The 25,730-nt window shown below is 41.8% G+C and overlaps 1 protein-coding gene across 1 annotated transcript in view; it reads right to left on the bottom strand.

The window, feature by feature from the left end:
• Positions 1-25,730, bottom strand: part of LOXHD1 (lipoxygenase homology PLAT domains 1) — a 198,413-nt gene that overhangs the window by 87,809 nt on the left and 84,874 nt on the right. Inside the window, exons 20-27 of the mRNA XM_026713916.2 lie at positions 22,368-22,671; positions 18,649-18,800; positions 17,525-17,658; positions 15,610-15,755; positions 14,792-14,896; positions 11,329-11,457; positions 9,862-10,026; positions 3,356-3,537 (exon numbers count right to left, since the gene is read on the bottom strand). Coding sequence (XP_026569701.2) covers positions 3,356-3,537; positions 9,862-10,026; positions 11,329-11,457; positions 14,792-14,896; positions 15,610-15,755; positions 17,525-17,658; positions 18,649-18,800; positions 22,368-22,671 — 1,317 coding nt within the window. The remainder of the gene's footprint in view (positions 1-3,355; positions 3,538-9,861; positions 10,027-11,328; positions 11,458-14,791; positions 14,897-15,609; positions 15,756-17,524; positions 17,659-18,648; positions 18,801-22,367; positions 22,672-25,730) is intronic.

Genomic DNA, 25,730 nt, shown 5'->3' with positions numbered 1-25,730 from the left:
TATCTAAGGAGGGACTGATGTCTCATTTGCAGTTTTTTAAGTGCTACTTATGAAATACAATGTAGATCCAGCAAGAGAGAACGCTAAAGCAAAATAGCCCTGGATAGTTAGAAATATTGGCATTCTTACAGCTATTACTCTATGTTCTTACAAACTAGTTACACTGGGGTGGTTGGTTGTTGTTTTTTTGCTTCCCTCTTGTCCATATTTCACGTTGATGGAGATTCTCAGTCATCCAGGATATGGTTGTTCCGAAGAGGCTTTTTTTTAAAGAGGCAACTGGACTTTCTGGTTTTTTTTCTTCTTTGAAGACGTTTCACTTCTCATCCAAGAAGCTAAATGAAATCCTGCCAGTCCCAACCATCCAGTTCAGAGCTGAAGAAGCTTCTTGGATGAGATGCGAAACCAATGGTGGGATTCAAATTTTTTTACTACCCGTGGGTGTGGCTTGGTGGGCGTGATGTGGCTTGATGGGGCGTGGCTTGGTGTGGGCAGGGGAAGGATACTGCAAAATCCCCATTCCCTCCCCACCCCAATAACCTGCTTTCCTATGCAGGGCAACCAAAGATCAGCTGGGACTCGGGAGACAGAAAATAGATAGATGGGGCCAGTCAGAAGTGGTATTTTCTGAACAGCTCACAATTTCTGCTACTGGTTCTCCAGAACTGGTCAGAATCGGCTGAGTACCACCTCTGAGCGAAACGTCTTCGAAGAAAAGCAAGTCAGTCCAGTTGCATCTTGAAAAAAGCACCTTTGGGATTCCATATTTCATATTTGTCTACTAGTGATAGGTAACAAATCAAACTTTGCTAAAAAAAAGCAGAGAGACAGAGACAGAGAAACACAGAGAGAGACAGAGACAGAGAGACAGAGAGAGAGACAGAGACAGAGAGACAGAGAGAGAGAGACAGAGACAGACAGAGACAGAGACAGAGACGAAGAGAGAGAGACAGAGAGAGAGACAGAGAGAGAGACAGAGAGAGAGACAGACAGAGAGAGAGAGAGACAGAGACAGACAGAGACAGAGACAGAGACGAAGAGACAGAGACAGAGAGAGAGACAGAGAGAGAGAGACAGAGAGAGAGAGACAGAGACAGAGACAGAGACGAAGAGACAGAGACAGAGACAGAGAGACAGAGAGACAGAGACAGAGAGACAGAGAGAGACAGAGACAGAGACATCTAGAAAACAATTGCACCAGTGTTAATAAATGTTAAAACACCCTCTGCTAAAAAAAAAACGGGGAACAAAAAACTCAAATTATCCATGTGTCTATATTTTATATGATCGTGTTTGTTTGTTTTTCCTAGAAGAAAGAAGAATTATATAAAACAGCAACGGGCTTCCAAAGCAAATTCAGAGATGGTGTTGCCAACTATAACTATAGTTATACAACTATAAAGCTGTAACAAACATGAGCATCAAACGACCAAAAAAAACCAGTGTTTGGTCTGCAATTCTGTTCATATTCTCAGAAAAGATTGGAGGAAGCTGAGGATTACAAAACATCCCAAAATGGTCATGAGATCAGCTTCAAAAATTTCCTTTCGGGGGAACTATTTTTTGCTACATCTGCAAAGCAAGTTTTACATCCCCATAACATGCTCCAAATATGATGCCCCACCCCAAAAGAAGATCCCTGTTTTACACCAAATACAAGGGTAATAATACCCTTCTTCATTTGATTTCTTTCTATGCTCAAGATCACCTTCAAAATCCTTCTCTTTTAAAGGCAACTGGTTTTTTCTTTAAGACGTTTCGCTTCTGATCCAAGACACTTCTTCAGTTCTAACTAACTGGTGGGGAATCAGGAAGAAGCTTCCTGGAGGAGAAGGAAAAACATCTTAAAGAAAACTCAGGAAGTCCAGTTACCTTTAAAGTACATTTTAACTTATTTTTATCTTAAAATAAATGCACTTTGGGGACAACCATGACCTGTATGAATGAGAACCTCTATAGATATTATGCTCAAGAGTGTCAAACATTGTCATCAAGGATTATGTGCAGGGATGGGATTCAATTTCTTAACAACTGGTTCTGTGGGCGGGGCCTAATTTGTGGGTGTGGATTGCTGGTCATGGGATTGGGTGGGCATGGCTTGCTGTCTGGGCATGGCTTAGTGGTCATGTGACTGGCTGGGCATGGTTTGTATGTAAATATTATAAATATTTATGCAAATATTGAGCAAAAAGAGCAACTTTTACCCAAAATCAGGCAAAGCAGGCAGGTAGATTGAGTTGCTCACAGAATCACAGATTCACTTGGAGATCTATCTTTCTGCAATCTGCTACCTGAGTCTGTCACATAAAATTTGCTTGCAAGCAAACTCATAAAATTTGCTAGCACGCAAACTCACCAAATTAACTCACCGCACACCATCTATGTAAATATTGATTTTTTTTTATAAGAAAAGAGCAACTTTTACCCAAAATCAGGCAAAGCAGGCAGGCAGATTCTCACAGAATCACAGATTCAGTTAGAGATCTACTATTCTGCAATCTATTGCCTGAGTCTGCACTGAAAAACAGAAGCTTTAGTCCTAAGGAAGGTTCAGCTCTGCTTTTAGATTAGTTGGAAAGCAAGAAATCCTATGATTTCCTGCTTTCTAGCTAATCTAAATCTCCCAGCATTGCAGAACAGCTGATGGTTGGGAAAAAAATGAAAAATAGCAACTTACCAAACGCAGGTTTGATGGCGTGCATGCCAGGTAAGGAGTGAGTGGGTGGGCAGAATCATAACAACCAGTTCTATAGAACCGGACCAACCAGGTAGAATCTTACCCCTGATTATGTGTCAATTTGGGACATCTAGTCTAGTGAAAAGAAGGACTACGCGTGACATGATAGCAGTCTATCAATTTGTAAATGCTCCAATACTGGACATTTTTAAGAAGAGATTAGATAACCATTTGCCTGAAGTGGTGTAGGGTTTCCTGCCTAAGCAAGGGGTTGGACTAGAAGACCTCCAAGGTCCCTTCCAACTCTGTTATTCTAAATGCTAATCTATTCTATTCCATTCCATTCCATTCCATATTTTCTACTCTACTCTACTCTACTCTACTCTACTCTACTCTACTCTATTATTATTTTCCAAAGCACCTCAAGACAAGGCAAGAAGCAATGGATGGAAACTAATCAAGGAGAGAAGCAACCTAGAACTAAGGAGAACTAAGAAGAGACTGGACAGCCATTTCTCTGGAATGGCATAGGGTTTTCCACTTGAATCCCTAATGGACAAGAAACCTTCCAGCTCTATTATTCTGTATTGTTCTGTTCTGACCGCTTCTTGCAATCTACTTCCTTCTGCCATATGGTTCCCAAATTGCCCGGAGTATCCAAAGCACATTCCCCCTTACCTCCACAATGAACTGATTTACAGAATTCCTCTTAAAGAACATCCTTTGTTCCCTCTTGTTTTGGCACAGGGATTTCTGTTGCGTGCAGACGCCGTCAGCCCCATAGAGAACAATAAAGACGTCAGCATCGGTACCCGCTCCCAAAATGTCACTGGTATAAACATTAATTTCGTAGGGAACAACTGGCCAGATGGAAAGAAAACAAAAGGGACAGCGTGAGAAGGACAGGTTTACTATTCTTCCTGGCCAACTTTACACCTGTTGTGAATAAAATGCATCTTACCAGGGCCAAGAATCCTGATTCGGTTATTATGACAACCTTTGATCTATGCATACAAGTGCCAAATTTGGGATGAATCTGTCATGTCCCAGTTGGAATCTGATTCCGAGGGAGGGGTGGAACAGCTGACAGGGTGTGGGAGTGTGGCTCCGGTGGCTGTGGAGGAAACTGGGGAAGGGCACAGGCCGGCTAGGCATTCAGAGGAAGATCCAGGCCCACCCCTTCTTCATCCTAGGGAGGAGCGGTTAAGGGATCAAAGTGGCTTACAGGGGAGGAAAGGGCCCTAATCCCCTTCATGGGCTGAAGCTGGGAAGATTGTTTAAAAGGGCAAACTGTACATGGCAAAGTTGCTGGAAGCAAAGCATGCATTATCTTTGTTGAGGCTTATCTGGGCTTTTGGCGTCCTCCCAACTTTGTGTGCCTTGTTATCTTTTGGAAGTCTGCAAGTTATTATCCTGGTCTGTCATGTTAATTACCTCAACGTAGTTTGTGTTGGTTTTTTTATTTCTACTTTATCTGTATTTTGGGTTCGGACTGCATTTCTTCCCTTTGTAGACTGTTTTTGGAAGAGTATGATCTCCTGCCGTGGATAATTGGACATTGTGGGCCAAGTTGAAGGCATTAAAGGGAATTTATCTACTTTGGTGACTTTGTTATTTTTGTGCCACGCCCTGGATAATCACAGAATCCCTGTGGCTGGCAGGAATCCGCAACAATTAGTAAGTAATCACCATTTTGCCTGCTGCTTCCTGCTTTTGGAATACCGATGGTCCTCGACTTACAACCACAATTGAGGCCAAAATTTCTCTTGCTACGTCAGACAGTTGTGAAGTGGGTTTTGCCCCCATTTTGTGACCTTTCTCGCCACCGTTGTTAAGTGTATCACTGCAGTTCCTCAGTTAGAAACCTGGTTGTTAAGTGAATCTGGCTCTTCCATTGCCTTTGCTCATCAGAAGGTCGCAAAAGGAGAATTGTGTGACTACAGGATGCTTAAACAGTCATAAGTATGAATTAGTTGCTGAGCATCGGGATGTAAATCGAATGACCCTGGAGATGCTGCAACGGTCAGGAGTGTGACAAAATGGGGCCATAAGTCCCTTATGTAACTTCAAATGGTCACTAAATGAACTGTTGTAAGTTGAGGACTTTCTATACAAGTTGCCAAGTTTGAGATGAATCCCTGTGGCTGGCGGGAAGCCCCTCCAATTAGTAAATAATCACCGTTTTGCCTGCTGCTTTCTGCTTTTCTAATATAGCTATTCCTCGACTTACAGTCACATGGAAGTCAAATTTCTGTTGCTAAGCTGGACAGATATTAATGGAGTTTTAGCCCATTTTGCGACTTGTCTTGCCACTGTTGTTAAGTAAATCACTGCAGTTGCTCAGTTAAGTAGCACAGTTGCCGCGTGAATCTGGAGTAGTTTTGAGTAGTACCCTAACCACACAAACAATCCCTACATTCTTGCATAACCTTTAGTGAGATTTGGCCACCCTTGCCTTTTTAATAAACTATAGATTTATTATTTAATGCCATCCAAGTTACATTGACTGATGCACTGATTAGTTGATGGAAAATGTTCATTTTTTTTTTTCTGGTCTGGCATTGCTGGGCCTGTGATTGAAAAACGTTACTATAAAATAAAGCTGCTGCCAAAAAAGCCAGTACAGTCCTAAGCTGCATAAAGAGAAAGATAGAATCAAGATCACTTGAAGTGTTAATACCACTTTATAATGTCTTGGTAATGCCAGCCTTGGAAGACGGCATCCACTTTTGGTCGCCATGATGTAAAAAAGATGTTGAGATTCTAGAAAGAGTGCAGAGAAGAGCAACAAAGGTGATCAGGGGCAGAGGTGGTATTCAGCAGGTTCTGACCAGTTCTGGAGAACCGCTAGTGGAAATTTTGAGTATTTCAGAGAACTGGCAAATGCCACCTCTGACTGGCCCCGCCCCCATCTCTTCTCCGCCTCCGAAGTCCCAGATGATTGGCTGGGTCTCCTTTGGTTGCCCCGCACAGGAGAATGGAGCTGGAAAGCAGGTTAGTGGGGTGGGAAGGGAAGAGGGATTTTGCAGTAACCTTCCCCTGCTACACCCACCAAGCCACACCCAGCAAACCACGCCCACCAAGCCACACCCACAGAACCGACAGTAAAAAAATTTGAATCCCACCACGGATGGGGATGCTGCAATGGTCGTAAGGATGATAACCAGTCATTTTTTTCACTGCCGTTGTAAGTTTGAACGGTCACTTAGCAAATAAGTCAAGGCTCCCTGTAGTGATTCAGCAACTAAAGGAAGTGTCTGTATCTGTTGTAGATGAGGGTTCAAAGTTTGTCATTTCCATCCCTTACGCCAACATTGGCTGAGTCTTCCTTCACGGCACTATGCCTATTTGATTTCAGTTGTCTTAAGATGGCTTCATTTCAGTGGAGAATGTTTGTTGGAAAGAAGAACTAGGGGTGACATGATAGCAGGCTTCCAATATTTGGGGGGGACCGCTGCCACAAAGAAGAAGGGGTCAACCTATTCTCCAAATCACCTGAGGGCAGGACAAGAAGCAATGGGTGGAAACTAATCAAGGCGGTGAACTCAAAGATTCTTTTATTAGGAGCATCTGGCAAAAAATTTCTCTCTCACCGCAGGCTAACAAGTCCATCCATCAGATAAATAGTTAACTGTCACATCTATTCATCTGTTCCCCCTGCCTTTTATCCCCAGAACTAGAGTGAGGCTTCGCTAGCAGCAGTGGCTCTTCCATCCCAAGGACCGGCCCATAGATTTCCACTGCTCTCCTTTCCTCTGCCTTCTGTACATCTGCGCGTCAGGTCTTGGGTCCAGCTGTTCCTCCTCTTCCTCATCAGCCACCTCCAGACCTGAGGGCTGTTGATTCTCCATCTGAGGTGATGGACAGCCCAGGTTCTGCCTCTCTGCCAGCTCCACTCTCTCTTCCCCCTTCGCAGCTCTCAGGTTTCCCCGACTCCCACGCTGCCTCCACTTCTGATTCAGTCGTGAAGGGGCCGGCCACAATAGGGAGAACCAATTTAGAACTAAGGAGAAAATTTCCTCCCAGTTAGAACAGTTAATCAGTGGAACAACTTGCCTCCAGAAGTTGTGGGTGCTTCAACACTGGAAGTTTTTAAGAAGAGATTGGACCACCATTTGTCTGAAGTGGTGTAGGATTTCCTGCCTAAACAGGGGGTTGGACTAGAAGACCTCCAAGGTCCCTTCCAACTCTGTTATACTGTTATTTAGATTAAATATATTATTCGGTTAAAGGAGAAACCACATCACACCGATTATACAACAAAAGGAAAAGTGCAGCTCTAGTTTTCAGCAGCAGAATGGAATTTAAATATTTCCGGCAAGGTGCAAAAATCCTCACTTTCTTTTTCCAGCTTCCTGCTTGATCCTGTAACAGTTAAACAATCCTGTAACCCAGTACAGTTATTTAATCGGGACATATTATAACACCCTAAGCCCTTTACGGCTTGCTAACAGCTAAGCTTTCTGAAATGTTATCAGATCATTGGGTTGTTGTTTTTTTCCTTCTTCCTCTTGCAAGCTAAGTAAATAATCTGTAAGGGTGACGATGGAAAAATGAGATTATTGTTAAGAGGCACAAAGAATTTGTTTAAGTGGAGCAATCCTGGGACCACGCTTGGGTTGAAGAGCAGCCTTCTTTGTCAAATGAGTGATGACAATTTTAATATTTACTCAGAAGAAGTAAAGAAAAGCATGACATGTCCGATGGACCGAAGCACTTTGCACATTAAAAGAGGGGGACGGATGAGCATCTGCCAATATGTTTTCTCCTCTAGCAAAATCATCTGAAGCAACTCTCAAGATTAACATCCCAGGCCGCCTCAATGAACAGGCAGTCCTCGCTGTCAGGATTCCGGCAGTTACCCCCATTTAAATCATGAGTCTCAAGCCAAACTTCGAAAACTTAAAAAAAAAAACATTTATTGGGAGTTAACATGTCCGGCACTGCCTGGATGTAACCGACTCTGAAACACATCATTCATTGTCACCCTTGACCCTGGTTTTCCCTCCACCCCCTGGGTGTATCGTAATTCCTATTCTCCAATGGGACTCTTCCATAGCCAAGAGTCATCAATCATGCTCTCCAGTTAGATATTTGCCTGGCAGAAACTTCAGTCACCTAGTTACTATCTTTGAACAACTATTTATGGAATGCACTTCCGATTTCCAAACTGTTGCACTGCTCTTTCAAACCCCTTTCCCCCCCCCTCCCTTTCTGGACCATAGAAATATTTTGTGAGTTGACACTCAACTTACGAGGGTTCATTTAGTGATGGTCCAAAGTTACAACAGCAGTGAAAAAGGTGACTTATGGCCATTTTTCACACTTATGACCGTTGCAGCGTCCCCATGCTCACGTGATCAAAATTCAGAGGCGAAGGCAACTGATTCACATTTATGACGGTTGCAGCATCCTGGGGGGGGGGTTTAGATGATCCCCTTTTGCGACCTTCTGATAAACAAAATCAATGTTAAGATTCACTTAACAACCGGGTTACTAATTTAACAATGGCAGGGATTCACTTAACAACTGCATCAAGAAAGGTCGTAAAATGGAGCAGAATTCACTTAACGAATGTCTCACTTAGCAACAAAATTTTGGAGCTCCATTCTGGTCGTAAGTCCAGGACTACCTGTAAACTAAGTTCCACTGTGCCTATTGTAGTTAACCCCCAAATAACAAGATGTACCATTTTAGTCTGCTTTGTATCTAGTAATAATATCAATACAGGTAGTCCTTGACTTACAACAATTCATTTAGTGACCATTTGAAGCTACAACAACACTAAAGAAATTGGATGATCACCGTTTTTCACACTTATAATGATTGCAAATCCCTGTGGCCACGTAATCAAAATTCAGACGCTTGGCAACTGTCTCGTATTTATGACGGTCGGAGTGTCCCGGGTCACGAGATCCCCTTTTAAAACCTTCGGACAAGCAAAATCGAGGGGGAAGACAGATTCACTTAATATCCATGTTCTAACTTGACAACTCGCAGTGAACTATGGCAAGAAAGGTCATTAAATGGGGCAAAACTCAACAACTATCTCACTTGGCAACAGAAATTTGGACTCAACTTATGGCTGCAAGTCAAGGATTTAAAAAAGTCCTCGACTTACGACCACAATGGAGCCCCACATTTCTTGTGATGACCCGGGACGTGGCACAAAGGCAACACGGTCAGACAATCAATAAGAGACCCTTTATTAGCACCAACTTTGCCCCCAATATCCTGGTTACCTTCTTGGGCTGGAGAAAAACTCTCCCAGGAACAGCCTTTGGCTGCAGAGAATCAAGTCCAAAACGGGGTCAACAAAAACTGTAACTATAAGTCCAAATCAAGGCAAAATGAGGTAATTAGTCCAAGAGCAAGAAAAGGAATTTCAGACATGAAATTCAACCCATTTGGGAGGATGCCAGGAACACAGATAACCAAAGTCAACACAAGATAAACTCACGTTTGTTCCCAGCAGACGCCACATTCAGCTTGCATCTCTTTTTAAACTCTCTTCCCAGCTGTGGCTAATGAAGGGAATCAGGGCCCTTTCCTCCCCCGTAAGCCATGCAATCCACATTGCTCCCTACTCCGTTCCTCCCTGCATGCCCTAGGATGAAGAGGGGTTGGGCCTGGGTCTTCCTTTGAACACCCTCTCCCTTGCTCTACCTCTTCCCTTCTCTGCCCAGCTGGACTTTGCCCTTCCCCAGTTTCCTCCACAGCCAACAGAGTCACACTCCCGCTCCCTTTCAGCTGTTCGTCTTCCTCCTCGGATTCAGACTCCAACAGGGGGATGACATTTCTGTTGCTAAGGGAGACCTTTCTTAAGTGAATTTTGCCCCATTTTACGTCTGTGTTTGCCACAGTTGAGTTGCCACACTGCAGTTGTTAAGTGAACCATTTGGTCATTAAGGGAACCTGGCTTCCCCCATGGACTTTGCTTGTCCAAAAGGGCAACATACGCAACCGACATAAATACGAGTCAGCTGCCAAGCGTCTGAATTTTGATCGTGTGAGCACGGAGATGCTGCAGAGGTCATCAGTGTGAAAAACGACATCAGTCACTTTTTTTCAGTGCCACTGTAACTTTGAACGGTCACTAGATGAACTGCTGTAAGTCAAGGACTGCCTGTACTTGTATTTCTTTCTGACGGAATGCAGTTTGATCTGCTAACCGGGCTACTCACATGGGATGTAAGTCACAGTTTGCAGCGTTGCAGGAAACAAGACTCTTTCAATTGCTCCGTCATCTTCCGATTTATCCAGCCAACGACCACAAGGAAACTTCAGGCAAAGCCCAAGGCAAGGAGCGTCCACCTCCACCCAGTCTAAAAACCATCCCTCAGAATGACCTGCAAAGAATAACAGAGTCGGAATGGACCTTGGAGGTCTTCTAGTCCAACCCCCTGCTTAAGAAGGAGGCCCTATACCAGGGGTGGGATTCAACATTTTTTTATTACCGGTTCTGCGGGCATGGCTTGGTAGGCATGGCATGGCTTCGTGGGCATGGCGGGGGAAGATTACTGAAAAATCCCCTTCCCTCCCCCCCCCCCCACTAACCTGCTTTCCAGCTCCGTTCTCCTGTGCAAGGCAACCAAAGAAGACCCAGCCGATCAGCTGGGACTCGGGAGGCAGAGAAGAGATGGGGGCGGGGCCAGTCAGAGGTCGTAAAGCCGAAGAGCCAGCGCTGTCTGAAGACATCTCCATGGTCATGTGGCCGGCATGATTAAACCCCAGAACACTGTTACCTTCCCACCAAAGTGGTCCCTATTTTTCTACTTGCATTTTTTTACATGTTTTCAAACTGCTAGGTTGGCAGAAGCTGGGGCAAGGAACTCCGTCACGCAGCGCTAGGGATTCGAACTGCCCAACTGCCGACCTTTCTGATCGACAAGCTCAGCATCTTAGCCACTGAGCCACCACATCCCTACTAGAGAGGTGACACTTATCTGGCTGGGAAACCAAATAGGATCAGTTTGGTCAATGTCTGAACGAAAACTTCCACAGAGCTCATCAGGCTAGAGGGAGAACTTGAACGGCCATTTTAGAACAGAAGAAAGACAATTGGTTCCATATCAGCGGCAAGTGAACGATGCAGGTATCTCCTTCTAAGTCACCAGGAGAGACTTACCTGTCATCTTGGAGCAGTTCCACTGAAGAATGGAGAACCGTTCTAGAGGAACACTAGATAGCAAAACATTTGGTTTTTCTGATTCTCTTGTGATCTTCTAGAGCAGAATTCTCCAAACTTAGAAGAGAATCAGAAAAACCAAGTCTTTGCTGCCTGGTGTCCCTCTAGATTTTTTTTATAGCCCAGATAAGATAGCTCTGTGTCTGAATAAACAATTCAGAGCTACTCGATCCTGCTTAGTTTTGCTTCCGTTTTAATTAGAATAATATTAAGTTTTAGTTGGCTGAGGAATTCTGGGAGTTGAAGTCCACAAGTCTTAAAGTTGCCAAGTATGGAGAGCCCTGTTTTAGAACAAGGGTATCCTCTATAACTTCCAGGTTTAACCTCTAGACTTGGGGGGAAGGAACATTTTTAAATCCAGGTAAATTTTTAGTTTCCCCAAAGGAGATAAATAGAGGTATGGACATTATGGTATCAAGTCAACCCATCCTATAACTCTCCAAAGAATTTCATGCCATCCTACCTGTATTATCATGGCCAATCTTTATCTTCTTCAGGTCTCCGAGGTCCACACATCCCACCGTGAAGACATCAACTTTATCTCGTTCAAATTTGTTCCGGTTAGTCTTGGAAGCCTTCAAGTAGATTGTCCCTGTTTGGGTTTTAATCACAAACTCTCATTGTTACAAACGAAAATAACTTGGATAGTGCCAGCAGAACTGCTGAAAGGACCGTGTTGTAGACTGGAAATAGATGATCTCCTATCCTTTCTCCTCTGTTGAGAGAAGGCTGTTCAATGTTGACATAGATGGCCTCTTTGACCCCTCTTTGAAACCAGTGGTCCTCTCTGTCCAAAATAGGGACTTTGCTGTCTTCAAACAAGTGGCCTGTATTTTCTAAATGCAGATAAATCATCCAATCAGAACTGAAGAAGCTTCTTCGATGAGGACTGCAGAAAAAACAACTGCAACCAACCTATCTTCCAACGAGGATTGTATACTGCACAAGTTAAAAAGAGGGCTGTGAAAATATCTACAGAGCCTTCACATCCCGGACATAAACTGTTTCAACTCCTTCCCTCAAGACGACACTATAGGGCACTGCACACCAGAACAACTAGACACAAGGACATTTTTTTCCCAAACACCATCACTCTGCTAAACAAATAATTCCCTCAACACTGTCCAACTATTCACAAAGTCTGCACTACTATAACCGTTAATCTTCTCATCACTCCTTTATCGCCCATCCCCTCCCACTTGTGACTGTATGACTGTAACTTTGTCGCTTGTATCCTTACGATTTATATTGACTGTTTCCTAGTATGATTTGATTGATCATTTGTACCCTATGACTTTAAGTGTTGTACCTGATGATTCTTGATTCTTAACGAATGTATCTTTTCTTTTTATGTACACTGAGAGCATTTGCACCAAGACAAATTCCTTATGTGTCCAATCACACTTGGCCAATAAAGAATTCTATTCTATTCTATTCTATTCTATTCTATTCTATTCTATTCTATTCTATTCTATGCTATGCTATGCTATGCTATGCTATGTTAATTCTATGCTATGCTATGCTATGTTCTATTCTATTCTATTCTATTCTATGCTATGCTATGCTATGCTATGCTATGCTATTCTACTCTACTATTCTATTCTATTCTATTCTATTCTATTCTATTCTATTCTATTCTATTCTATTCTATTCTATTCTATTCTATTCTTCAAAGAAAAACCAGAAAGTCCAGTTGACTCTTGGAAAAAAAGCACCTTTGGGACAACCATGACCTGGATGGCTGAAAATCTCCATAGACATTTAGCCCATTCCCTTGTCAAGCAGTACCTGTCATTAGTACGTTTTAATTATAAGGAAGTAGTGGACTTGATAGGTGGACAAAAATGCCAAATCCAGTCTGAACATCTGGCTGACTGTGTGATGAACTGAAATAATATATTAAATTTATATGCTGTCCAACACCTAGCAATTTCAGGTAAGATAAATTATTTTTCCTACTTTAAAGGTTGCACCTGTTTAGGACACAATATGGACCAGGTGCACATGGCATATTTCCCCATCATTTTCAATCTTCAGACAGTCGTAAAATCCATCCAGAGATTGGCTTTAGGTTTCCCAGATTCTGTACATTCAGTGTAAAAATCGAGAGTGAAATAGCAAGAGGGAACTCCTTCTAGTTATTACCGAGACTGAACATAACGACTCTGCTCTTAATAATAAGCAGGATTAATAATTATTATAAATAATAATTATTTATAATTATTGATTTATTTTAATTTCTTAAAATGTATTGATTTATGTGCTTATTAATTTTATTTAATTCATGTAATTTTATTTATTTCATTTAATTTATTTCATACAGTTATTTATTTATTTTGTTTATAATTATAATTATTAATTATAATTATTAATTAATAAATAATAAATTAATAAATCGTTAGGGACATAGTGGGTCGGTGGCTAAGACGCTGAGCTTGTCGATCAGAAAGGTCGGTGGTTCAGTTCTCTAGCACCGCATAACTTGTCTTAGCTTCTGCCATCCTAGCAGCTCGAAAGCATGTAAAAATGCAAGTAGAAAAATAGGGACCACTTTGGTGGGAAAGCAACAGCGTTCCGTGCCCCTTTGGCGTTTAGCCATGCTGGTCACATGACCATGGAGACGTCTTTGGACAGCACTGGCTCTTCGGCTTGGAAACAGCGATGAACACTGCCCCCTAGAGCCAGAAATGAGTAGCATGTATGTGCGAGGGGAACCTTTACCTTTAATAATAAGCTGGAAAGAAACCTCAGAAGGCCCCAAGAAGAACCCACTTCCACCCATCCACCCACCCTAAAAAACTCTCCGAAAATATTTATTTCAGATGTAAAGGACAAAAATTATTTGTTTCAGCTGTACAGGTAGTCATCGACTTATGACCACAATTGAGAGCCCAAAATTTCTGTTGCTAAGCGAGACAGTTGTGAAGTGAATTTTGCCCCATTTTCCAATATTTTTTTTTGCCACTGCTGTTAAGTGAATCACTGCAGTGGTTAAGTTAGTAACATGGTTGTAAAATAAATCTGGCTTCCCCGTTGACTTTGCTTGTCAGAAGGTCACAAAAAGGGATCATGTGATCCCAGGATATTGCAACCATCATAAATATGATTTAGCTGCCAATCGGTTGAATTCTGATCGCGTGACCATGGGAATGCTGCAATGGTTGCGTGAAAAAATGTCACTTTTTTCACTGCTATTGTAACTTTGAACTGTCACTAAACAAATGATTGTAAATCGAGGTGTCAACTCGTAAAACATTCCTATGCCTGATTTCGAGTTGCCATAAACAAGGGGGAGGAAGACATCTGAAGGAGAGTACGGCAGTTTAAAACCAGAAGTACATTCCATGCTTATCTTACAAAGATTGTAGCTAGGCTACCGGATCTTCTGCCAGCAAAAATCCTTCCTTGGAGAATGTGATTGATGACATCCAGCCCATGCTTCATTGGATAATCTTTTTATTTTTCTTATATGTATCCATTTCATGGATAAGTATAAGTGTATTTATACTTATACCTGTTATCTTATAACCACTTGAGAAAATAAATAAATAAATAAATAAATAAATAAATATAAATCTGAATTATGAAACACCCAGAGGGGAGGGGGGAATGGGATCACAGGTGGCTGTAAATTACGTATGCCAGAGTTGACTGCATTTAGGTTAATGCCGACGTGTTGCTCCTAATAAATCTTTTGGATTCTTTTGAAGCTTGGCTCGAGGCTCATGATTTAATGAGGGCAATCGTCGGAACCTTGACACGAGAACCACCTTTGTTGATGAGCGAACAAAACATGTGAAGATTTCAAAAACTGGCCGAAGGAGCCAATCAAAGTACTGAGCCAATTTTCCTGCATCTTGGGCTACTCATTAAACCAGCGGCCAACATCCACCTGAATGATTTGCAAAAGTGAGTTTGGCTCCTACCTGTGTCATCTTTTGATCCGTAAAGGATGATAAAGACATTGGAGTCTGTCCCGGCATTTTTCTTGTCTCCTGTTTTCACCCTGACTGTGAATGTAGTTGAATTAGCTGTTTAAAAAATAAATAAATCTCTGTTTGGGAAAGGCCATTTCTGAGGTAGTCCAAATTTAGTTCCCTTTTTGTTTCACATTTACAGCTTTGTTTTTAATGAAACAAGAAAGGCAGACATTTCATCGCCCGACTAAGCAACACCATCAGTGCTAGAAGTGAGTAGGGTTTGTGAAATTGGAGGAAGAAGCGGAGGAGGAGGAGGAGGAAAAGAAGGACAAGGGGAGGAGGAGCCGGACTGTGGGCTCCTTGGTGCTCTCTGAGCTTGGTGGTTTTCTGGCAAATGTTTAATCACCCAAACTAGGTCTTTGTAATCAGCTAGTACTGATGATGTTACCTAGGTGGGTCATGAAACGTCTGCAAGTAAATCATCAAGTTCAGAGAATGCCAAGGACCCCACAGTCCTGCTCTTCCCCTTCTCCTTCTTTTCCTGCTCCTCCTCCACCTCCTCACCCAACTTCACAGACCCTCTCACTTCTAGCACTGATGATGTTACTTAGCCAGGTTATGAAACATCGGAAAGAAAACAATCCAGCTCAGAGAGAACCAAGGACGCCACAGTTCTCCTCCTTCTCCTATTCTCCTCCTCCTCCTCCTCCTCCTCTTTGTTCTAAAATCACCGCACTCCCAAACCACAAATGATGGTTTATTCAAGTTTGTGCTACTCCATAGTCTCCGTTTCTTCTACATCATACAAATGGACAGTAGCCAACCTTTCTGTTCCAAGCCCAGGGTTGCAATAGAGCCTGCGTTCTCCGAATCCTTCATCACAAATGCTTCAGCCACTGGGACAAGCTCCCTGGCAATCTGACCGTCATCTTCTTCCACTGCCAACCACCTCTGGCAGGGGAAATAATACCTGCAAGGATAATACGGTTTAGCATCAGCCCGCTCCCTGTTGAGGAGAAACAGGCCCATTTCAGCACAAGCATCACCTTTCATCAGAATTACGTCTGCCTTCCATAGAAGACTTTGCAGATTGCGCAGGTCAGAAGGAGGGCTGAAAAGATACAGTGTCTGCAGACCCTTCACATCCTGGACACAAACTGTTTCCACTCCATTCCTCAGGACAGTGCTAAGGGGCACTCCATTCCATTCCATTCCATTCCATGTTTTCTATTCCATTCCATTTCATCCCAATCCATCCTTCTCCTCTCCTCTCCCCTCTCCTCCCCTTCCATTTCTATTAATTCTTATTCCATTCATTCTTATTCCATTCCATTTCATTCCATCCCATCCCATCCCAATACATCCTTGTCTTCTCCTCTTCTGTCCCCTCCCCTCCCCTCCCCTTCCCTCTCCCATCTTTTTCCCTACCATTTCTATTCATTCTTATTCTATTCGTTATCATTCCATTCTATTCATTCTTATTCTATTCTATTCTATTCTATTCTATTCTATTCTATTCTGTTCTGTTCTGTTCCGTTCTGTTCCTTTCCTTTCCATTCCATTCTATTCATTCTTATTCCATTCCATATTTTCTACTCTATTTTCCATTCCATTCCATATTTTCTATCCTATCCTATCCTATCCTATCCTATCCTATCCTATCCTATCCTATCCTATCCTATTCTATTCTAATTTTCCATTCCATTCCATATTTTCTATTCTATTCTATTTTCCATTCCATTCCATTCCATATTTTCTATTCTATTCTATTCTATTCCATTCCATTCCATTCCATTCCATATTTTCTATTCTATTCTATTCTATTCTATTCTATTCTATTCTATTCTATTCCATTCCATTCCATTCCATTCCATTCCATATTTTCTATTCTATTCTATTCCATTCCATATTTTCTATTCTATTCTATTCTATTCTATTCTATTCTATTCTATTCTATTCCGTTTCATATATTCTACTCTACTCTATTCCATTCCGTTCCATTCCCTATTCTGTTCCATCCTGTCCTCTTCTGTTCCACTCAGCTCTTCTCCACTCCATATTCCATTCCATTTCCATTTGATTATCAGGTGGCATTTTCTGGGTAGAATGTACTTGGTAGAATAGAAAATTAGGCAAAAAGTACACAATTTCTAAGAGCACAAGGATCTAGAAAGGTCACAGGATTTTTTTAAAAAGTGGAGATTTGTTTTACATTTGGTTCTCATCCTTTCCTAAACAAATGTCAGCTATTTTGAAATGTGGAACTATTTGGAGAAGGGGGACAGCACATGCATTTGATCCATGAATGGCACACTGAAGTTCCATTCCAAAAGCAAACAAGGAGACAAGGATTTTTTTTAAAAAACGAGGACTGCCTATATGTTGTGGCTCTATATTAAGCTCTGTCCTCCGAAGCCGCAGTCTTGTCTGCAACTGCTGAATTGAAACTGAAACTCTGCTGTTCTCTCCTCTGCTTGTGTTTTGCCTATAACTGCTAGCACATTGGAAGAATCTGCTGTTGGTCTTGTACATTTACTTCACGTGTTATTATGTACATAAAGAAGTTCATGAATCCTGCTGAATAAGTCATCTGTGTGTGCTTTCTGGATCTGAATTTCTGCTGCAAAATCTAACACTATACCATCCATTTCTCCTATGGATTCTAATTCCAACCAATTGAATTTTGGGAGACTAATTTGGAGTAGCTGCTTGGCTAATTAACTCTTGACTCAGTCTCACTTCCTATCCTCTTTGGTGTCGATGATGTCGATTCTTTCCAGGAACCAGGCTGAATTGCTTCCCGAGTCGTCATGGCGAATTCTCAGTTTCTTCAGTTCTCCCAAGTCGATGGCTTGGACAGTGAATACATCTACCTGCAACAGCACAAGGCAGAGAGGATCACAATCTTGTAGTTTGTGTTCTGAGACTAAAATCGAGGCTGGTGGGTGGTTTAGAAATAGAAGAGAGAGAGGAAGACAGAGAGAGACGGAGAGGGAGAGAGAAAGAAATGAAATAATGGATGGATAGAGAGAGAGAGGAGAGATACAGAAGGTTAGATAGATGATAGACAGACAGACAGATAGACAGACAGATGATACAGAGAGAGAGAAGAAAGACAGATGGATAGATGAGAGACAGAGAGACAGAGAGACAGACAGACAGACAGACATTGAGAGAGATGGAATACAGACAGATATTGAGAGATGATAGACATATAGATGATAGAGAGATAGAAAGATAGAGAGATAGAGAGACAGACACATACAGACAGAAATGAAATTATGCACAGATGGATGAGAGGGGGGTGATTGAGATGATAGCTAGATGTTGGCTAGATGGCTAGATGGTTAGATGGATAGATAGATAGATAGATAGATAGATAGATAGATAGATAGATAGAGACAGACAGAGAGACAGAGAGACAGAGACAGAGAGACAGTCAGACACAGACAGACATGAAATTATGGATGGATGGAAAGAGAGATGACAGAGATAGATAGATAGATAGATAGATAGATAGATAGATAGATAGATAGATAGATAGATAGATAGATATAGACAGACACAGACAGAGAAACACGCACAGAGAGAGACATGAAATTATGGATGGATGGAGAGAGGACACACGATTGATAGATGATAGATAGACAGACAGACAGAAATGGAATTATGGACAGACAGATGGACAGAAAAGGAGGCCAGGGGCGACGCACGCAAGTGAGGTTAGTCAGTGGATGATGTCCCCCGAAAATAAGACTTGGTGCCTTTTTTGGTGGCAAAAAAATATATAAGACGGGTCTTATTTTTGGGAAAACACGACATATGGAGCAAATCCTTTGGAGTTCTGTTATTTGGCTACTTACCTGTTTCTTTTCAAACTTGTTCAGATTATTCGAGTACTTCAAATGACGTTCCCCAGTGTCTCCCCTTTCACCATAGATGCTCAGGTAAACATTGGCATCAGTACCAGCTCCCCATATCATTCCAGTTATAACATGGGCTTCGTAGGTGTTTGCTAGAGAAAAAGTAAATTATGAATATGTCAATCAAATGGTCTTCAGACTTTTTTGGGGGGCTGAAAATCTGCTTTCTTTCACTACAAACTGGTATAACAAGCTGAGCCCTTTTCTGAGAAGTGAGTTCACTGATACCTTACTCTTAATTTCTGAGGCTGCCTTCTTTGCCTGAAACCAAAATAGGCCGTGGCTAAGTAGAACAGTTGGATCAAGGCTTTTCAGTATCTTTTTCTCTCCAGTTCCTTTTCTCCAGCTCAAAAGGGTTTGTTGTGAAGGGTGGCTTTGTTAGGAACTTCTTAAGGCTCATGTTCCACTGTGATCCTAAGCTTGACTCCAGGAGCACACTCTTCCTCCTTTTTCTACATTGACCTGTCTGTTATGACCAAGGCTTCTGGAGACCATAATTAAGCACACGCTTAGTTCAAACAATTCTTGTTTTATTTCAATGCTGGGAACTCCCAGCCCGTAATGAATCTCAAACAGTTGCTCGAAATAAGCACCCACCTTTATCTCCTTTCAATTGGTGCCAACAACTAAAGAGCCAAATTAACTGTAAAAAGCCAAATGAGTACAAAGTCCACACAGAGCTTCAAGGTTTAATCTGAATAGAGCGAACGACTTTGCTTCCTGCAAAGGTTTCTCTACCTTTGCACTTTTTTTATATCTATTATTAATAGCAATCACTCCTGAGTTGCCCCTTTTGTCTTAGCTGTTCTGCCTTCTGGCAGCTCTGCGCATACCCACACTGGGAACAGGCTCCCCTTGTTCCTCTGCCACGCTGCTGCCAGACTCTGGAGGCTCCGGAGTCAGCACACAACTCCCCAATGATCCTGGCCCCATCTCTGCATCAGACGCCTGACCCTCGTCTGAGTCCTCCTCAGACTCCCTGTGGTCCCCATTCTTCCTCACTGTCTGATTCCGCTGCCATCTGACAACACTGTCCACCTAATCACTACAAGCATCCAGAGAACATCACGTCAAGCACAAGAATTCAGGAACCGGGGTTGTTCAAATGAATAAATGTCTGTTCCAAGCTACCTCTAAACAAGAATCTGAACAATTCACTGTCTGAACAACTAACGGTCAAAGCAAACTGATGATAGATGAGAGTCAGCAGAAGTCTGGACTTAGATATCTTGTGGGCATGAAGGGAGGGATGACAAGCTTGACCCACGGTTGTCCAATCTCTTCTTTAAAACCTCAAGTGATGGAGCACCCAGAACTTCCGAAGGCCAGCTGCTCCACTGACTAATGGTTCATTCCGGATAGAATGGCCACATCAAGTAGGGCATTCACTGGAGAAACCAACCTATGTTGAGAAGAGTTAGCAGTAAAAGGAAACCAGGTCACCAAAGAACATGGTGGCTGGACACCATCAAAGCTGGACCCAGTCAGCTGAAAGAACAATTCAAAGAAATAGTGCAAGATCGGAAGATGCGGAGGGGCCTATGTCAGAGTATATTCATGAACAGAGCATGGTAACAAGATCAGCCAATGAATAGGTATAGCAACTAAGCCAGCCAATGGGGACTGTTTGGAACCTGAAACTAGAAGTAGCCTAGGCTGGAAACTGAAACTAGAAGTAGCCTAGGCGTGGCTCATTATTAAGCTCTGCATCTCTGAAGTCTGTCTATTGAAAATGAAACTGCTTCTTGCTTGCTTGCCTGCTGAACTAAAGTGAAACTGGTGTCTGTTTCTGTTGTTTCTGTTCTCTGGGCTACTGAAGTTACTTGCGACATGTTTCTGTCTGAGTTTGTTCCATGTTGGAGAAATCTGCAACTGGTTTGTAAAATCTACTTATTATGTTTATAAAGATGTTAAATGAAGCATCAGCCATCTGTGTTTATTTTTCTGGCGCTAAATTAACACTGCAAAACTCGGAATAACCTGGTCCATACAGTTGCCAGGAGTTGGACATGAATGAATGTACAACAACATTATCATTACAGAATGGAATGGAATGGAATGGAATGGAATAGAATAGAATAGAATAGAATAGAATAGAATAGAATAGAATAGAATAGAATAGAATAGAGTAGAGTAGAGTAGAATAGAATAGAATAGAATAGAATAGAATAGAATAGAAAACGGAATGGAATGGAATAGAACAGAACAGAACAGAACAGAATAGAATAGAATTCTTTATTGGCCATGTGTGATTGGACACATAAGGAATTTGTCTTGGTGCAAATGCTCTCGGGTATATAAAAAGAAAAGATACATTCGTCAAGAGTCAAGAATCATAAGGTACAACACTTAATAATAATTATTTGTAGGATACAAATAAGCAATCAAATCATACTAGGAAACAGTCAATATAAATCGTAAGGATACAAGCGACAAAATTACAGTCATACAGTCACAAGTGGATGGAGATGGCTTGGGAAGATTAATAGTAATAGTAATGCAGACGTAGTAAATATTTGGACAGTGTTGAGGGAATTATTTGTTTAGCAGAGTGATGGTGTTCTGGAATAAAACTGCCCTTGTGTCTAGTTGTTGTGATGTGCAGTGCTCAATACTGTCATTTTAAGGGTAGCAGTTGAAACAGTTTATGTCCAGGATGCGAGGGGTCTGTAAATATTTTCACAGCCCTCTTTTTGACTCGTGCAGTATACAGGTCCTCCATGGAAGGCAGGTTGGTTGCAATTGTTTTTTCTGCAGTTCTAATTATCCTTTGAATTCTGTGTCTGTCTTGTTGGCTTGCAGAACCAAACCAGACAGTTACAGAGATGCAGACGACAGACTCAATAATAATAATTATTATCATCATTGTAATAACAATTATCATCGTCAGTCATAAAAAAAGATGTTGAGACTCTGGAAAGAGTGCAGAGAAGAGCAACAAAGACAATTAGGGGACTGGAGGCTAAAATATATAAAGAACAGTTGCTGGAATTGGGTATGACTAGTCTGATGAAAAAAAAGGACTTGGGGTGATATGATGGCAGTCTTCTAATATCTCAGGGGTTGCCACAAAGAAGAGGGACTCAAGCTATTCTTCAAGGCACCTGAAGGCAGGACAAGAAGCAGCGGATGGAAACTAATCAAGGAGAGGAGCAACCTAGAACTAAGGAGAAATTTCCTGACAGTCAGAACAATTAATCAGTGGAACAACTTGCCTCCAGAAGTTGTGAATGCTCCAACACTGGAAGTTTTTAAGAAGAGATTGGATGACCATTTGTCTGAAATGGTATAGGGCTTCCTGCCTGAACAGAGGGTTAGACTAGAAGACCTCCAAGGTCCCTTCCAACTCTGTGATTCTGTTGTCACCATCGTCACCATCAACCACCCTTTTGCCCCTTAATCCCATCCGAACACCAACAAAGGATCCATTTTTTTCTTTGCCCCCTCTCCATGGGCGTTGGAGGACCACAAAAGAGATACAGGCAGGTCATATATTTTGTACCACAACCCTAAAGGAATCTTCCCTAGCATGGGGATTTCCAAATGTGTTCAATTTCCGTTCTCCGAATTGAATAGCACCAGGTTAAAAACACTTCCCTAAAGTTGGTTATGCTAGTGCATGATCATAAAACCACAGATGATGATGATTCCCCCTTCACCTTCAAGCTCAGATCCCTCTTCTGGTGTCAACTCCACCACCAGTTCCTTGTCCTCTTCGTCCCTTGCCAGCCAACGATGGGCTACAAAGTTATAAACCTCCATAGGATCTGGTTGGTTCATCTCTTCTTCTCCTTTCTCTTCTGTGGGTTTCTTTTTCTTCTTTTTCTTCTTCTTGTCTTGCCCGTTGATCTTCGTCACCATTTTTTTAATGACAACATTTTCCAGGAACCATCCATCTGCCAAGCCTGTCCCATCGTGGCCAATTCGGATCTTATAGATTCTGCCAACATCGACAGCTTCTATCTTGAATAGGAATAATAAATGGGAGCAGTAAAATAGCGTTTCAGTTTTGTTTTTGTTTTTTTTTAAAAAAGAGTGTTGTGCACCACTAACTCATTAATCCTGATAATAATACAGAATTTTTACTTTATAGCGCAAATTACTGAGTTGAAAGGAGGTTTGAGGTATGGCTGCTGCCTATTAATGAATTTGTGGCTAAGACAAGTTTGGAACACAAGGTTTTCTCACGCTGCCTGGTTACCAAAAAGCCTCTAAACTAATTCTGATTTGTTTTCAAAGAGATGCTTCAGAAAATACAAGGGACAAAAATTTGCATCTACCCATGTTCCCCAAGAAACAAGACCTGGTGTAATATTAATTTTTGCTCCAAAAGAGGCATTAGAGTTTATTTTCCAGTTAGGTCTTATTTTGGGGAAATACGGTACTAAATGTGTTTGTCTGGCTGATGATCTTAACTGGGGCTTATTTTGGGGGTAGAGCTTATATTACGAGCATCCTGAAAAATCATGCTAGGGCTAATTTTCCGGTTGGGTCTTATTTTCTGGGAAACTGTTAGGAATAACAAGGGTACCTAACGTAGTTTGGGTAAAATAATATATATAAACTATGATTGTAAGTTTAAGTGTGTGTCACTTTAAATTGCAAAGCATGTAATTTTGGGTGCGGTGTTGAACCGCCATAAGAGGGAGCAAGAGAACCTGCTTGATTGCTGACGATTCCCTGACGATTGACTGGTTTGATGAATTGATGGTTTGTTAACTGCGTGTTTTCCCTACTGCTGAGTTGCTGAAGGAAGAGAGGAGTTTTTGACTTCTTCATATCTCTACTGCGAGGAGATATATTCCTGGACTGATATTTGTAAGTTTACTGACCTCTCTTTTTCGACACTGGAATTTGCAACTGAATAATCCCTAGATGGACTGAATTAGTGAATGATATATGGACTGTTTGACTATGCTATAACTCTTACTGGAATAAACTATTTAACTAGCACTGTGTATCTGTTTTACTGAGTGTAAGCTACAAAAACGTTTATCTCACATATTTTGCCTGACTGCCTGACTGCCGTGCAGATTCTGGTAGGGTGTATCCCTAACAGAAACACAGTTATCTGTAACCTCCTAAAACAGCTGCTTTAAGTGAAGTTGAATTTTATTACAGTAGTCCTCAACTTATGACTGCAACCAGGCCCAAAATTTCAGTTGCTAAGCAAGACAGTTGGTAAGTGAATTTTGCCCCATTTTACAACCTTACTTGCCACAGTTGTTACATGAATCCCTGCAGTTTTTACGTCTATAACAGGGTAGCTAAGTGAAGCTGGCTTCCCCACTGACTTTGCTTGACAGGTTGGAAAAGATGATTACATGACTTCAGGACACCAGAACCATCAGAAATACATGCTAGTTGCACGTAATTTAATGATGTGACCATGGGGATGTGGCAACAGTTATATGAAAAATGATCACAAGTCACTTGTTTTCAATGCTGTTGTAACTTTAAACAGTCACTAATTGAATGGCTGTAAGTCAAGGACTATCCCTAGTCAATAGCAAGCACCCTATACCTGACCTTAAGTTGTATGGGAACCTGAAGGATTTCTTCTTTGGTTAATATTGACATTTTCCAAGCAGGATCATGCACGTTTAACTTTGGTGTAATATGGTAACTATAAATCTGGAGAAAAGAAGCATAATTCTATGGTGGAATTCATCCTCTAAATGTACCCCTATTGGCATCCCCGTGTCAACTCTGAAGCTGGCTTGACTGAAGCCATCTTGGAGACTTTAGTGTTGCCACAATAGTACCGAGGAATAGGGAGTGGGGAAAGAGATAGCTGAGGTTTTGTAGCCAAAACAAAATCATTTCCCCTGGGAACCAAGGACATTCCGACAGGTGGCTAAAAAGAGGAGAAGTGAAGTTTCCAAGCAACTAGAGAGCACCTTGATGGGGCCATGTGACTGATTGTTTGAAAAAGGGGAAAACTTTTAATTAGGTGAAAGCCGTGGGAACCTTTTCAGTCAGTGTTCACCAGTTTGTGCCAATGTGATATGTTCATTAAACCTGTTCTTTGAGGAACCTGCTAGCCTTGGAGTTCTGCTTGGTATGGGCATATTACTTGGAACTCTGACATTCTGTTTAGCTTGGTGCATGGCTTGGTGGGCATGGCAGGGGAAGGTTACTAAAAAATTGCATTCTCTCCCCACTCCACTAACCTGCTTTCCAGCTCCGTTCTCCTGTGCAGGGCAACCAAAGAAGACCCAGCCGATTAGCTGGGACTCAATGGGAGGCAGAGAATAGATGGGGGCGGGGCCAGTCAGAGGTGGGATTTGCCAGTTCTCTGAACTGCTCAAAATTTCTGCTACTGGTTCTCCAGAACTGGTCAGAACCTGCTGAATACCACCTCTGGTCTATTTACTGGTCTTACAAGGACTCAAAGCCACAGGGTCCAACTTCTTACTCAATGCAGGAGTCCAAACTGAAGCATCTCCAACAGTCTAGCTTCCAGAGGTACATATATAATGAAAGAAAACCATCATCTTACAGGGTAATTACCCTCCATTTTCCACGTACTTTTACTGTTAGGAGTTTTTTGCAATATTGGAAAAATATTTGGAGTTCTACAGGTAGTCCTTGACTTACAGCAGTTCATTTAGTAACCATTCAAAGTTACAGCAGCACTGAAAAAAGTGACTTGTGATTGTTTTTCACACTTACAACCATTGCAGCATCCCCCTGACCATGTGGATCAAAATTCAGATGCTTAGCAACAGTCTCATATTTATGATGGTAGCAATGTCCCGGAGTCCCTGCCTTTTACCACTTTCTGATAAGCAAAGTGTTAAGAATTCTGTTTATACAAAGCAGCACTCAGAGCTAACAATGAGTACAGTCACCATGTGCTTTACTGCTCAACTGTATAACTGTAATAGGAAACAGGAAACTTAGAATAAAAGAGCATAGAATATATATCATCGACACAAACTTGTAAACACTGCCATCTACTGGCTAAATACTACTCTAGTTGTTGCATAGAAATGCATTCCAACAATGAATTCCAACAC

Source organism: Pseudonaja textilis, chromosome 2 (genome assembly GCF_049901715.1).
Source record: "Pseudonaja textilis isolate UNSWEBS1 chromosome 2, rPseTex1.2, whole genome shotgun sequence".
Taxonomy (NCBI): Eukaryota; Metazoa; Chordata; class Lepidosauria; order Squamata; family Elapidae; genus Pseudonaja; species Pseudonaja textilis.
This window is presented reverse-complemented; position numbering and strand designations above follow the sequence as displayed.